Source organism: Bos taurus, chromosome 22 (genome assembly GCF_002263795.3).
Source record: "Bos taurus isolate L1 Dominette 01449 registration number 42190680 breed Hereford chromosome 22, ARS-UCD2.0, whole genome shotgun sequence".
Lineage (NCBI taxonomy): Eukaryota > Metazoa > Chordata > Mammalia > Artiodactyla > Bovidae > Bos > Bos taurus.
The window spans coordinates 56,308,465-56,322,143 of record NC_037349.1 but is presented as its reverse complement, the minus strand read 5'-3'; the positions used below and the strand labels follow the sequence as shown (position 1 = coordinate 56,322,143).

The 13,679-nt window shown below is 42.9% G+C and overlaps 1 protein-coding gene across 1 annotated transcript; it reads right to left on the bottom strand.

Annotated features, from left to right (window-relative positions):
* Window positions 1-4,582: 4,582 nt before the first annotated feature.
* Window positions 4,583-13,640, bottom strand: MBD4 (methyl-CpG binding domain 4, DNA glycosylase). The gene is given in 8 exon segments (NM_001034405.2): window positions 4,583-4,907; window positions 6,149-6,252; window positions 6,735-6,884; window positions 7,861-7,995; window positions 8,073-8,147; window positions 10,480-11,282; window positions 11,700-11,930; window positions 13,436-13,640. Coding segments are annotated over 8 exon segments (1,665 nt in total). The 5' UTR covers window positions 13,525-13,640; the 3' UTR covers window positions 4,583-4,829.
* Between the last annotated feature and the right edge of the window lie 39 nt (window positions 13,641-13,679).

The following is a 13,679-nucleotide window of genomic DNA, read 5'->3' as shown; positions in this document are numbered from 1 at the left end:
CTCCTGGTCTTGTTTTTGCTGACTATATAGAGCTTCTCCATCTTTGGCTGCAAAGAATATAATCAATCTGATTTCGGTGTTGACCATCTGGTGATGTCCATGTGTAGAGTCTTCTCTTGTGTTGTTGGAAGAGGGTGTTTGTTATGACCAGTGCATTTTCTTGGCAGAACTCTATTAGTCTTTGCCCTGCTTCATTCCGTATTCCAAGGCCAAATTTGCCTGTTACTCTAGGTGTTTCTTGACTTCCTACTTTTGCATTCCAGTCCCCTATAATGAAAAGGACATCTTTTTTGGGTGTTAGTTCTAAAAGGTCTTGTAGGTCTTCATAGAACTGTTCAACTTCAGCTTCTTCAGCGTTACTGGTTGGGGCATAGACTTGGATTACTGTGATATTGAATGGTTTGCCTTGGAAATGAACAGAGATCATTCTGTCGTTTTTGAGATTGCATCCAAGTACTGCATTTCGGACTCTTTTGTTGACCATGATGGCCACTCCATTTCTTCTGAGGGATTCCTGCCCACAGTAGTAGGTTTAATGGTCATCTGAGTTAAATTCACCCATTCCAGTCCATTTCAATTCGCTGATTCCTAGAATGTCGACATTCACTCTTGCCATCTCTTGTTTGACCACTTCCAATTTGCCTTGATTCATGGACCTGACATTCCAGGTTCCTATGCAATATTGCTTTTTACAGCATCGGACCTTGCTTCTATAACCAGTCACATCCACAGCTGGGCATTCTTTTTGCTTTGGCTTCATCCCTTCATTCTTTCTGGAGTTATTTCTCCACTGATCTCCAGTAGCATATTGGGCACCTACTGACCTGGGGAGTTCCTCTTTCAGTATCCTATCATTTTGCCTTTTCATACTGTTCATGGGGTTCTCAAGGCAAGAATACTGAAGTGGTTTGCCATTCCCTTCTCCAGTGGACCACATTCTGTCAGACCTCTCTACCATGACCCGCCCGTCTTGGGTTGCCCCACGGGCATGGTTTAGTTTCATTGAGTTAGACAAGGCTGTGGTCCTAGTGTGATTAGATTGACTAGTTTTCTGTGAGTATGGTTTCAGTGTGTTTGCCCTCTGATGCCCTCTTGCAACACCTACCGTCTTACTTGGGTTTCTCTTACCTTGGGCGTGGGGTAACTCTTCACGGCTGCTCCAGCAAAGTGCAGCCATTGCTCCTTACCTTGGATGAGGGGCATCTCCTCACTGCCACCCTTCCTGACCTTCAATGTGGGATAGCTCCTCTAGGCCCTCCTGCGCCCGCGCAGCCATGGCTCCTTGGACATGGGGTTGGTCCTCCCGGCCACCGCCCCTGGCCTCGGTTGTGCGGTTGCTCCTCCCTGCTGCCACCCTTGGCTTCGGGCTTAGGGGCATGGGGTAGCTCCTCCCGCCCGTCGCCCCTGTCCTCAGGCTTGGGGCATGGGGTATCTCCTCCCAGCCACCGCCCCTGATCTCAGACGCGGGGTAACTCCTCTCGTCGCCACCCCTGGCCTCGGGCGTGGGTTGTTCCTCCCGGCCACCGCCCCTGGTCTCGGGTGTCTGTGCCCTTTAAAAATGGTTAAATCAATTTTTGGGGGGCAAATTTTGTTTCAATAAAAAGTTAGAAAAAACCCAAACACTTGAGGGCTTACTCTGTATAAAATATCATCCTTACTGAAACGCATTATTATTATTTAAACTGTTTTATTTGGCGGTGCTGGAACTTCACTGTGGCATGTGGAATCTAGTGACCTGACCAGGAATCGAACCTGGGCCCCCTGCAATGGGAGGGTGGAGTCTTAGCTGCTGGACTGACAGGAAAGCCCCTAAATTGCATAGTTTTGTGACCCTCTCAACAATCTGAGGTCTTCCCTCAGACTATTCCTACGGGCCACATTAATGCAGTGCTTCTATAAGCGAGACTCCATGTAAACTATTTCATATATTGATTTAATAACCATAACTGACCCATTCTAAAGAGAACAGGGAACAGGTACAGAAACCAGGTTATCTGCAGGAAAAGGGAAAAGGCAGGGCTTGACATAGCCTGAGCTCCTGATGTGGAGCTTCCCTGCGATGTCTACAGGCCCACAATCCTGATGGAGATGCTGGGATGGGACCTGGGCCCTGCCACCCCTGAACCCCAAGTTTGGTGCCTGCTCTACCCTCTGACCTCAGCTGTGGCCAGGGTTGCAGGGGACCCTCTAGGCTCTTGACCACAGTGTTGGGCACCATGTCCCCACACCTTACTGCTTTTGTTCATTATTATTTTTACTTTCCTCTTTCCTGTGAAAGTCCCCACAGAGCCAGCACAAACTTTCACGCTTAGTGAATGCTATTCTGGTGTCTGTTACATAAAAATGTGATGGGAGGTTATGAAGTGGATGCTTGCCTTGCAAGTATGTGTGTGGCCAGTTTTCCCGCTCTGTTCAAAATCCATCCTTCTCTAAAAAATGGAACTCATTCACTGAAGTGGCAACAACCAGTGCTCTGCAGCAGTGTCTCCTTGTTCTGCTCACGCTCTACCCTACAACAAAAGCAGTTTTCCTAACAATTTATCTTTCATTTATTCAATCAGCTTAATTTGCAAATTATGCCTTTAAAAGGTTGTTGCTGAACCACCTAAGATGCCGGGATTCTTGGCTTCTGGAGAATTCAATCCGGGGCCAGTGACAAGGTTTGATCACTCAGAGCTTTTTTGTAATAAAGGTTTATTAAAGTATGAAAGAGATAGAGAAAGCTTCTGACATAGACATCAGAAGGGGGCAGAAAGAGTGCCCCCCCGCTAGTCTTTAGCTGGATGTTATATAGCTACTAGCAGTCTGCTAATTAGAGAAAGGAAATGTCTCAGACTCAGAGAATGGCACCAGGCCCCTCACCCACAGCATGCATTTTGAGATAACATTGGCACCAGGTGAGTCATCTCAGGCTATAAAACCACTGACATGAATCTTGAAGGCAGATTTCCAAGCAAATATACAGTTTCATTAACATAGATTAGGAGAACAATGTATAACATACTGGTTTGTCAAGTGGGTTCTGAGCCTTTAGGCGGAACCAAGTTGAAGACAGAGTCTAGGGTAAATACACAGTGCATTAACATAGCTCCAGACAAATATATCCGTAAGAAAAACGCATCGGTTAGTGCAAGAAAAGTGCATTTGAGAAAAGTTCAGTTCAGGTGGAACCAGGTGTCATTATGGCAACACAGAATTTTAAGAGAAACCTCTTTTTAAATTTGTATAGAGAAGGGGAAAAATCTTAACACTTGTTTCCTCCCGCCGCTTCTTAACACTTGTTTGTTTCCTCCCGCCACTTAAGAGAGAGATAAAAAATGTCTGACACTTGCAGCCTATTTCCTCAGTTTGGAAACCCCTGGCCTCCTTGTCTGTTACCCTCTCATCTTAAAATGAGTGATAATTGAGGCTTGATAACTTAGATTTTCATTTATGAGTTCCTTCTAAAGTAAATGTTTTAGTATTTGGGTTATACCATGATAATACCTGTATTAAAAAAGGCATAAAACTAAAAAGGTCCTGTCCTCCAGCTGGAAGATGAGAGATGGGTAAATGCTTGAGTTTTCACATGGGGATCACAGTGAACACATGAGTCAGAAACCAAGACTCTGAAACATAATTGCAGGCAGGTATTCACACTAGGTTATCAAATGGATGCCGGGGTCAAATCTCCAATTCCTAAAAGTCAACCAAGAGTCCTTAAGAACACATAATGACAGGGACTTCCCCGGTGGCTAAGACTCTGTGCTCCCAATGAAGGGGGCCTGGGTTTGATACCTGGTTGGGCAACTAGATCCCACATACTGCAACTAAGACCTGGTACAGTAAAAAAAAAAAAAAAAAAAAAGAATAGAAAGAAAGGGCCTATAAACACACACACACACGATGACAAAATAATCTTATTTTTCCTTGGGGGTTGGCGTTTTTTTGGGGATGTGTCTGGAGTCTTGGAAGCTTGAATACACTATGTTCTCCTACAAATGGACCTTGAGAGCTTGTCTGGAGGTCCTAGCAGGGGAGTGCAGGTACTCATATATCCTTGATCAAAGAACGGTCCTCCTCGATTGGAGAAGGTTGTCCTCTTCAGCTGAACGTGCAGCTTGCCTAACCAACCAATCAGTGAAATCAACCCCAGCAGTCAGTGAGGTGACAGATGACACAGCCAGATCATCCTCACAGAAGGTGTTTTTTAATAAAAATATTTTTATTAATAGGGCTTCCCTAGTGGCTCAGTGGTAAAGAATCCACCCACCAACACAGGAGACGCAGGCTCACTCCCTGGGTCAGTAAGATTCCCTAGAGGAGGCAATGGCAACCCACTGCAGTGTTCCTGCCTGGAGAATCCCCACGGACAGAGGAGCCTGGTGACCTACAGTCAGACAGGGTTGCACAGAGTTGGACACAACTTAGCGACTAAACAGCAATGGTATCATTTTCTACAGAAAGAGAGCAGAACGTCTAATCTTCCCTCAAATAAGGTTGATAGAAATTTGCTTTATATTGTCGGTAACTAAGGAGAGTTTTTTCCAACTTCAAATCACATTTCATTATTGGAAAGTCATATACATTTACATTTTTAGGATTGTTGTCAAATAACAATTTATTTTTTCTTAAAACAAAAACCAAAAAACTCTTAAAACATGTTCCAGCACATTCAGTAGCAAAGATCTACCAGTGGTACGCACATTAAGAAAACATACAGTAGGCTGGTAGTAGCTGGGCTGATTAAAATCTATACGCCTGGAAAGGTGGTTGTGCTTAATGGAGCTCTGAAGAATCAAAGTGCAAAGCGATGTAGAAAAAACAAGTCTGAAAACTTCAAAGAGTTTTTAAGATAGACTTAATTTCTCGTGATTTTCCCAAAGCCAGTCATGATATTTATTTAACTTATGGTCTTCAGGGTGTACCTGGAAGAAATACAACACAGGAGACAGATGCCTATGTAAGTTTGTCAGAAATGCATTTATTAAATTGGCTTTTTAAAGATATAGTGGTGCTGGTGGGAGGTGTTTCCCCTGGTGGCACAGTGGGTAAGAATCTACCTACCAATGAAGAGGACATAGGTTTGATCCCTGGTCTGGGAAGATCCCACACGCAGAACAACTAAACCCACGCACCACAACTACTGAAGTCCATGCACCCTAGAGCCTGTGCTCTGTAACAAGAGAAGGCGCCGCGAGAAGAGAAGTCGGTGGAACGAGAAGCCCATATACCCCAATGAAGACTAGCACCCATTCACCACAACCAGAGAAAGACCACACAAGGCAGAGAAGACCCAGTGCAGCCAAAAATAAGTAAGTAAAATAAATAAAAATTATTAAAAAAAAAAAAAAGATATGGTGGGAGAACAGTATCTGCTGATAATATACCTGAAAAAGTATAATAATCTGTAACCTAATGGGATTCACGAATGTTTAGGATTACACCTTACATCAAAGGAATCCTTCACAGTTTATAAGATACTTTCCAGTTTGGAACTGATCTTCCCCAGGACTCAGTGTGTGAGGTGGTGATAACGTGAGTCAAATATTAATAGGCTATTTTTCCAGAAGGAGGTTATAGACCCTGAGAGTTTTAAACGAACTGCTCAGGTCACAATACACAGTGAAGCATGGTTGGGCTTGGCTAGGCCGAGCAGCTATATGCGTCAGGGCAAGTCACAGGCGAGGGAGTTAGCATACCAGGCTCTGAGGCAGTGCCTACTGGTGGCCAGGATGCCTCCTGGATGCCTGCAGGCTGGGCATACTCGATAGAATTGGCAGCTGACGAAGGACCCATTGACCGTACAAACTGAGACCACCTAATCCCACACAAGCCTGCTCTCCAGGGGTGGGCTTGTGAAGGCGAGTACGACCATGACATGAGGAAAACCGCATGGGGCCTAGAGACGGTACGTGAATGGGAACGACAGGAAAGGCCCAGAAGAGGCACACCGATGGGGTCACTCAGAGGCCAGGGAGTCTTCACCAACTCGGGAAAACCTCTAGACCCTCTCCTGCATCAATAAACCCCAAGCCTTCACTACCCCTCCAGCTTGGAGTGAAATTGGTTGTGACCGTAATAGCGAGTTAGGTCCAAGAAATCGTCTGAACCACCACGGTGGACTTATTTTGTCCCAGAGACAGAACGTGCTGGAGCTGGGCCTTACCTGCTTCCACTCATTGACGCAAAAAATTCGGTACGAGTCGTTGCCATATTTGCCAATCCCGTGAAGCTCGATCGGATACTTCCACTGCTTTGTCAGATATTCATCTGTGAATACAACACCCCAAACATCAGGTCAGCCTCTAGAAAAATCCTTTCCCTAAAAAGGAGAAAAGGACGGGAAAGCATGTCTCCTAATAGCCTAATAGCAGTGGTGACTGCTTCCTTCTGAATTCCTGCAGCACAAGTCCTGTCAGCTCTGCTCATCTACCACGAACTCATCTTATTGTCTTGAGCTGGGCTAACTGGACAGAGGTAACATCCCAGAGGTCAGCTGGGCTTTCTGCTTCACTGCCTTCTTCCCCTAATCCTGCTCACACAGCCTGACCCAGTGCTGGGCAAAGATTTATCTTCTGGGTCAGTGGGAGACCATGGTTTGGGGCAAGCGAATGATTTTCAAATGCCTTCGGAGCTTGGGCTGAAAGATCTCTATTAATGTCGCAACTGAGGACATTGAAATTTAAGGTGTGGCTCTCTCTTAAATAGCCACATTTTTATGTTTTCTCCTTTGGGTGTATGCGTAAAGTTACCGGAGAACTTGATAATGGTTTTTGCTCGAAGATCGTAGAGACCAAGAGGTTTAAGAAATTCTGAAACATCTCTCCAGTCTGCGGTCCTTGCAGCCTCAGCAGAAGGGTACTTCTCCAGAAACTGCCAGAGCACAGGGATGGCCATTTTGCCTGGGAAGTTAAAAATAAGGATGCGATTACATGCCTCTGGTTGGGTTGATTTTAGGTGCAGGTACTTCCTTATCTATAAATCTCACATGAAACTGAAAAGTGTCTCTTGCATCTCCACTGAGCCATCTGGGAAACCAATGTTTTCTAATCGGTGGTTTAACAAGAAAGAATGAAAACAAAAAACTCTCTATATGAAACTTGCCTTGGTGGCTCAGATGGTAAAGAATCTGCCTGCAATGTGGGAGACCTGAGTTTGACCCCTGGGTCAGGAAGATCCCCTGGAGAAGCAAATGACAACCCACTCCAATATTCTTGCCTGGAGAATCCCATGGGCAGAGGAGCCTGGCAAGCTACTGTTTATGGGGTTGCAAAGAGTCGGACACGACTGAGCGATCAAGCATGCACAAGAAGACATTACCTATATAAACAGCAACCATTTTCAGGGTTGAAACCTAACATCATTAACCTATTTGGTTAGTTGTCCAGATTACACTGAAACCTGACCTTGCATGATGTCAGTTTAAATAATCAGATCATCAGATAACTAGTGTAAAAGCATACAGAACACAAAGATGCCAATGACATTAAGGAAAGTATCCAATGAAAAAGAAGTGCATTTATACATGACAGAGAGATGAGGAATGTTAAATAACTGATTTTCACTGATGACCAAAAATAATTTGGAAGCAGAAAATAAATGACAATTTGCTCCTTAATGCAAAAGAAGGCTGGTAATAGAGACACAGACATAGTACTATAAAGCAATTATCCTTCAATTAAAAATAAATAAATTTAATTATTAAAAAAACAAAAAAGCTGCTGGAGGTTATCTAGTCTAACTTTCTCATAGGTGAAAAATTTGAGGATTACAAGAAGGCCTCACCTGAGGTCAAAATCAAACCTGAGGCCAGGCCTCCTAACCAATTCTCCTCAACACAGAGTCTTTACCAAGACAAAGATGAAAAGAATCCCAAACCTGAGGTCCTATTGAGAAATATAGTTGCAATGAGGAGCTTCCACGGATCATGAAAAAGAGTTTCCTGGACGAGATTAAAAGGTGACCGCGGAGGTGTCCACTTCTTAAAGGCCTTGCGTCGTGGGGGGCTAAGAGCTAAAGAAACACACCGTATCAGAGCTGAACACCTGAAGCAGATTTAAAGTCTGGCTTTCTAATGGGAAAAGGGATACCTTCTTTGTTGTATTTGCTGGAAAAATACAGGCTTGTTTTCCTTTTTTCTATTTGTGTCCGTGGGACGGTGTCTTCTGAAAAGGAAGAGTGAACATTGTTTACAGAATCTATGGTTCAGTCTACAGAAATATTCAGGACTGCAAATAACAGTCCACTACTACTAAAAAGCATTTAGAATGCCCCAAGCGCTACTCTAAGCTTCACAAAAATTAGCCAATTTAATCCTACTAATGAACTAGGAGCTAGGCAGGTACTATTTTATCTCCACTTTGAAGACAGGGAAATTGAGGAACAGAGAAGCTAGGTAACTTGCCCAAAGTCACACAGCTAGTAAGTGTCAGAACTGCAATTCTTTTTTTTTTTCATTAGCTATACTTCTTTGTTCTATTTAATCAGTGGTTAGAGCTGAAATTCTAATACAGGCAACAAGGCTCCTGAATCCATGCCTTTAACTGCTGTTATACTAGTTCTCTCGTCATTAAAATATTTTAAGACTAGATCATGAATTTTTTTCCCATGTCATTAATTTTTAAGTGAAAAAAGCAATACTCAACACATGATCCCAATTAAAAAAAAAAAAAAAAGAAAAAAATGATGTCGATTAGAAGGAAATAAACCGAAATGATATAATGGTTGTTGTTAACTTTTCTTGTAATTTTCTGTATTTTTCAAATATTCTGCAGTGAATACTTTTATCAGAAAAACAACAAAAAAGGATACAGGTAAAACAGAACCTGCAGAAAAACCCAAAGATCTGGACCTTACAACACCTGAGGCCACTATCTATTGGGATGTTCAATTTACCAAAGACTCTTTAACCACCGTTATTAGGCCTCTCGAGTTTCTAAAATCATCACATTTAATACTCGCTAGAGCCCTACCCTCGAAATTTGCATGTCAGTTAATAATACCTTGTGTTTGTCTAGCACAAAGCCATCTTTTTCACTCTCCATTTTACAACATTCATGATGTGAAAAACAGGACTAGTGAAGGTTACCACTTGTTATTTTACAGATGAAGACTCTTAAGGCTTAGAAATTAAGCAACTATCTGAACAACAGCGAGACTGACTATAGATTGGGATACGTATCCATGTCTCCAGGTAATCAGTCTGGGTTTTTGTGCTATTCTAGTTTGAATAGGCAAAGCCCAGTGGTAAGTAAAAAGAGTTAGAACAACAGAAACTGCTCTTACTACCTACTTGCTAATTTCTTCTGCGGATTCCTATAAGTATATGCTGTCTAAGCCTTCTTATTAATAGGAGACTAAGTTCAGTTCACTTGGCAGTTTATAACTAAGACAATGGGGAAGTCTTTACTACTTCGTCAGACACCTATTATTACCTACAGTAAACGTATCATCTCATGTTAAGAATAGACTTTATGCATGCGATGAACAGAATACTTCCATTTTAGTCACTAAAGGATGTTTTCAATATTTTACTTGCTCATTGTACTAGCAATAAATCTACATAAACTTCAAGACTTTAGGAAGTTCAAGGTCTTTAAAGGACAGATCTGAAGAATTTTTATGCAGTTCCTAGGTGTATGTGGTCATCTTCTATTTAAGGCAGAGAAACTCCAGGCACAGCAAAGACATAATAAACCCATGAGGGGGACCAAGAGAAGGAACCAAGTCTAACCACCTGCTCTACGGGCCCGTCCACGCTGTCTCCCCAGAGGACTTCAAGTTAAATTACTGTTCTTTAAAGGAGTTATTCATTATATCATAATGGCATAATGAATAACTAAGAGAGGGCTGCTCAAAGGTCTCCTTTTCATCTCCTATTCACTGAAGTATCATAAAGGCAAAACTGCTAAGCTCTGAACTCTGTATTAAGAGCATATTACAAATAATAGATGAACTATGTGATTAGTTTTGAATTATTTAGAGCTCGAAAGCATTTTAGAGTAGCATTACAACAGAAAATAAAAATGATTGTGATACATGCAAAATTAAACTGGAAGTCACATATCAGTAATAAGTAACAAGGGTGCAAAGAGAAGATACTGGCTAATCTCAAACATTTTACGTATAAAAGGAGTCTTCCTCAAACCTCAGAAGGGCAGCCTTTTCTTCTCCTCTAGTTATAAGATTACTGGACAAAAGGGAAGAAGGGAGAGCACTATTGACAAGTCCCAGGTGTTGTACCAGGGAGCCATGGTAGCAACTGTCTGTGGCACAACTGTCCTCTGCTGGGGGCATCAGAGTGGCAGCCCGCTGATCCCTTCTCTGCCATGCAAAAGGGCTTAAACATCAGTTAGACAAAGCACTAGGACCAACTGGTAGGATGTATCTGATAACATGGCTCAAGAGCTTCATTCTGTTCCCACATCCTAACTGGCTACAGGCGGGAAGTGCCAACTCCTCATCGCGCCTTTAACAGCACTTTAGTGCACTGAATACCTTGAGATACTTTCGCAGACGTAGGGTTTTTCTGTGTTTGTGAGCTGTCGTCTGTTTCAGAGCCACCTTCTGAAATGTCCATATGCAAATGCTCCTTCCTCTCCGCAGCTTCTACTTTGGTTCTTATTTCCTCAGATTCTAAAAGGGGGTCCTCACACTTATTGTTGGGTTCCACTTCTTTGGCCGAACATAATTTGCTTACAATGCCAGAAGGGATCTGTTCACCGTTTGGTCCCAAACACGATGATTTTTTTTTACCAAGCCTCTCCTCTTCAGTGGTCACACTGAGGGCCTGTTCGCTGGCTCTGGCATCAGAGATGCAGCAAGTTCCCTCAAGGTGACTTTCCTGTGCAACAGGTTCACTTTGAGATTCTCTATTACTTTGGACAGGATCAGGAAGACTCTTGCGGCACCCTGGTTTTGTTTTCTTAGTTTGAATCTCTTTCAAAACAGTCACCTTTCTTTTGGACTTGCTAACCTTTCTGGAGGCAATATCATGAACACCCTCATCTTCTTTCAAGTTGGGTAGTTCTCCGCTATCCTGCAATTCCAAACAAGCACTTGGCAGGGGAAATACATCTTTCTTCCTCATGCTCCGTGTCCTGAGGTTCCGGTTTGAACTGTTACTTTGGTGTTGCAGTTGGAATGTCAGAGCTGCTGTGTTTCGGCCTTTACATTCTGACTTGATGCTTCTTTCAGGACATACACTGAAATCAAAGTCTTCTGGCTTAAGAGAAGTCTCTCCACTTTGGTGAAGATAATTAACAAGTGAAACTCTGGATCTGAACTTCTGTCCCTGTGGGCTAGAAAATGACATTAAAGGACACTTACTGCTAGTAAATAAAAGTGACTTTTAAAAAGAACTGCGTCACGTTTCAGATGTTTTATTAATAACCTCCAAATTTTGCCATGGACATTGCTATTTAAAATAAAAAACTGCTAAAAAGGTGCTTTTAAATAGCTTCCTTTTTGATAATATAACACAATTTTACAAATATAACTCAAGTGCAGTCTTCCCAGTAACCATTTGCAGTCAGATAAAATGTTAAGTATTTGTCCCCAGCTCATCTGATATAACTAACCAGTGACAACGAAGGAACAGAATCCATGATGGTTTTATGGTGAAGACAGAAAAAAGTCAAAATTTCTGCTATGTTTTCCTCCCATCTGTCTAGACAAAATTATTTGGCTGTACTGTCTTTACGGCCCTGCATGCTCACCTGATAAAATGTACGTCGTATTTGCCTGCTGTTTTCCCAGATAACCTTTGCTTCACAACTCTTTCCCATCCACACGGTACAGACTTTCGGCACTCTGTCATTGCGTTCCCACCAGATTGAGCAGAAGCAAAAGGCTCTTGTAGAGGGAGATTACATTCACTGCTGCTTTTCATCACCATTTGCTTTTCATCCTCTCCCACTCTTTCTGACCCCAGAGCAACATCTTCCTCCCTGAAAAAAAAAACAAAGTGCAAGTGATTAGCTCATTTAAAATTAATTTGATTCTGCTTATTCAGTTTCAGTCAGTGACAGAGAAGGAACCACATAGACTATGGGAGAGGTTAGAGTCAGTATGGATCAGTCATGCTATGAGAGTATCTTCCTATTTTTCAACACCTTCCTGTCCTCCAATATGGGTTAAAAAGGGTTGGAAATCTCTGAACAATGAAAAACTCAAGCAATTTGCTAGAAAAACAATTTTTTGTTAATCACTGAATAGCACCGTTATACAGGTTTCTGGTGACATCTGGCATAAATTGAAACATATGAACCAAGAGCCAAGTTTTTAACCTGGGGATACACAGAAAGGCTTAAAGGAGTTAGTGAGATACCCTCTTTCACCCTCCCTCCCAAATAAGTGAGGCAAAATTTTAATATATATGCATTTTGGGGGTGGTGGGAAAGTATCTATTACTTTCATCAGAAGTTGTAGCCCTCAGAAAGGTAAAGAACTTCTGATATAGAATTTTCAAATTCTCATTCATTCTTGATCTGATAACCTTGAGAAGGTAGGTAGGATAAGGATTACTCTCATTTTATTGATAAAACTGAGTGACAGGAAGACTGTTACTTGCAGAAATGATTCCAGAACCCACGTCTACTTAAATCTTGGTCTAATACTTCTGTTCCTGTACTACTGTTGAAAAACTTCAGTAGAGGGTATCCTAATCACTCAGTCATACATTTTCAAAGTTGGATGAGTGTCTAAAGATGTCTTTCTAACCAACTTCTTTTCTACAAACGGGGAAAGTAAGCATGAATCAGTGATTAACTAGAATTAGAATCAAGGTCTTCTGATGCAATTAGGGGTTAAATAATTTGCGGGATGCGGGGTGGATCTTGAGAAATTTTACCCTTTACAGCTTTGGTGATAAGGAAACTGAATTCTGGTGAAAACAGCACAAACTTTAAAATCAACAGAATGTAGTCAAATCCCAGTTCTTTCATTTACTATCTGTGTGATCCAAGAGCAAGTTACTGAACCTCTAAAAGTCTGTTTATCCACCTGTAAAAAGGAGGTGATACCTCTTTTAAGGTAGTTCTTAAGATTATATTTTTTTGAAGGGGGGAGTACGTAAGTCATCTTAGCCCCATCCCGCGCATACACAAGTACTCAAACAATGACTGCAGCTTCCTGTGTTACTTTCTCACAGTACCCATTTCTCGAGCGCTGCTGGCTGCTTAACACGACATCTCCTCCAAGGTCTTCCTCGGATCCTCCAAGATGAGTGATGATCCTCCAGTCAGATGACTGACTCCCAGGCAGTCATCTCCTTGCACCAGAAAACCTCCCAGCAACCTCGTCCAGCCCCTGCTTGCAGGAATTAACCCTGCCGGCCTCCAAGGCTCCATCCAACCTAGTTGAGAAAGGCCCACCCACCTTCTACTTCCCCCTCACCCCCAACACTCATTATACAGGTGGTGAAGCTGAGGCCCGAAAGGGGACAATGACTTGCCGGAGGTCACACAGCCGGTCTGGGACTAGGCGCTCACGGTCGACGACCGAGGGGGCAGCTCCGCAGTCCCTCAGGCTCGGACTCTCCATCCTAGACGTGCCTCTCAAGTGGGCTCCGGCGGCAGCAACAGGGCGAGAGGGGGCGTCGCTCTGGGTGTGCGGCGGAGTAAGAGGTGAAAATTTCTTCAGTTCGGAGCGCTAGGCTGGAACCAACAGATGAATGCAGTGCAAGTCTTTCCGATTCC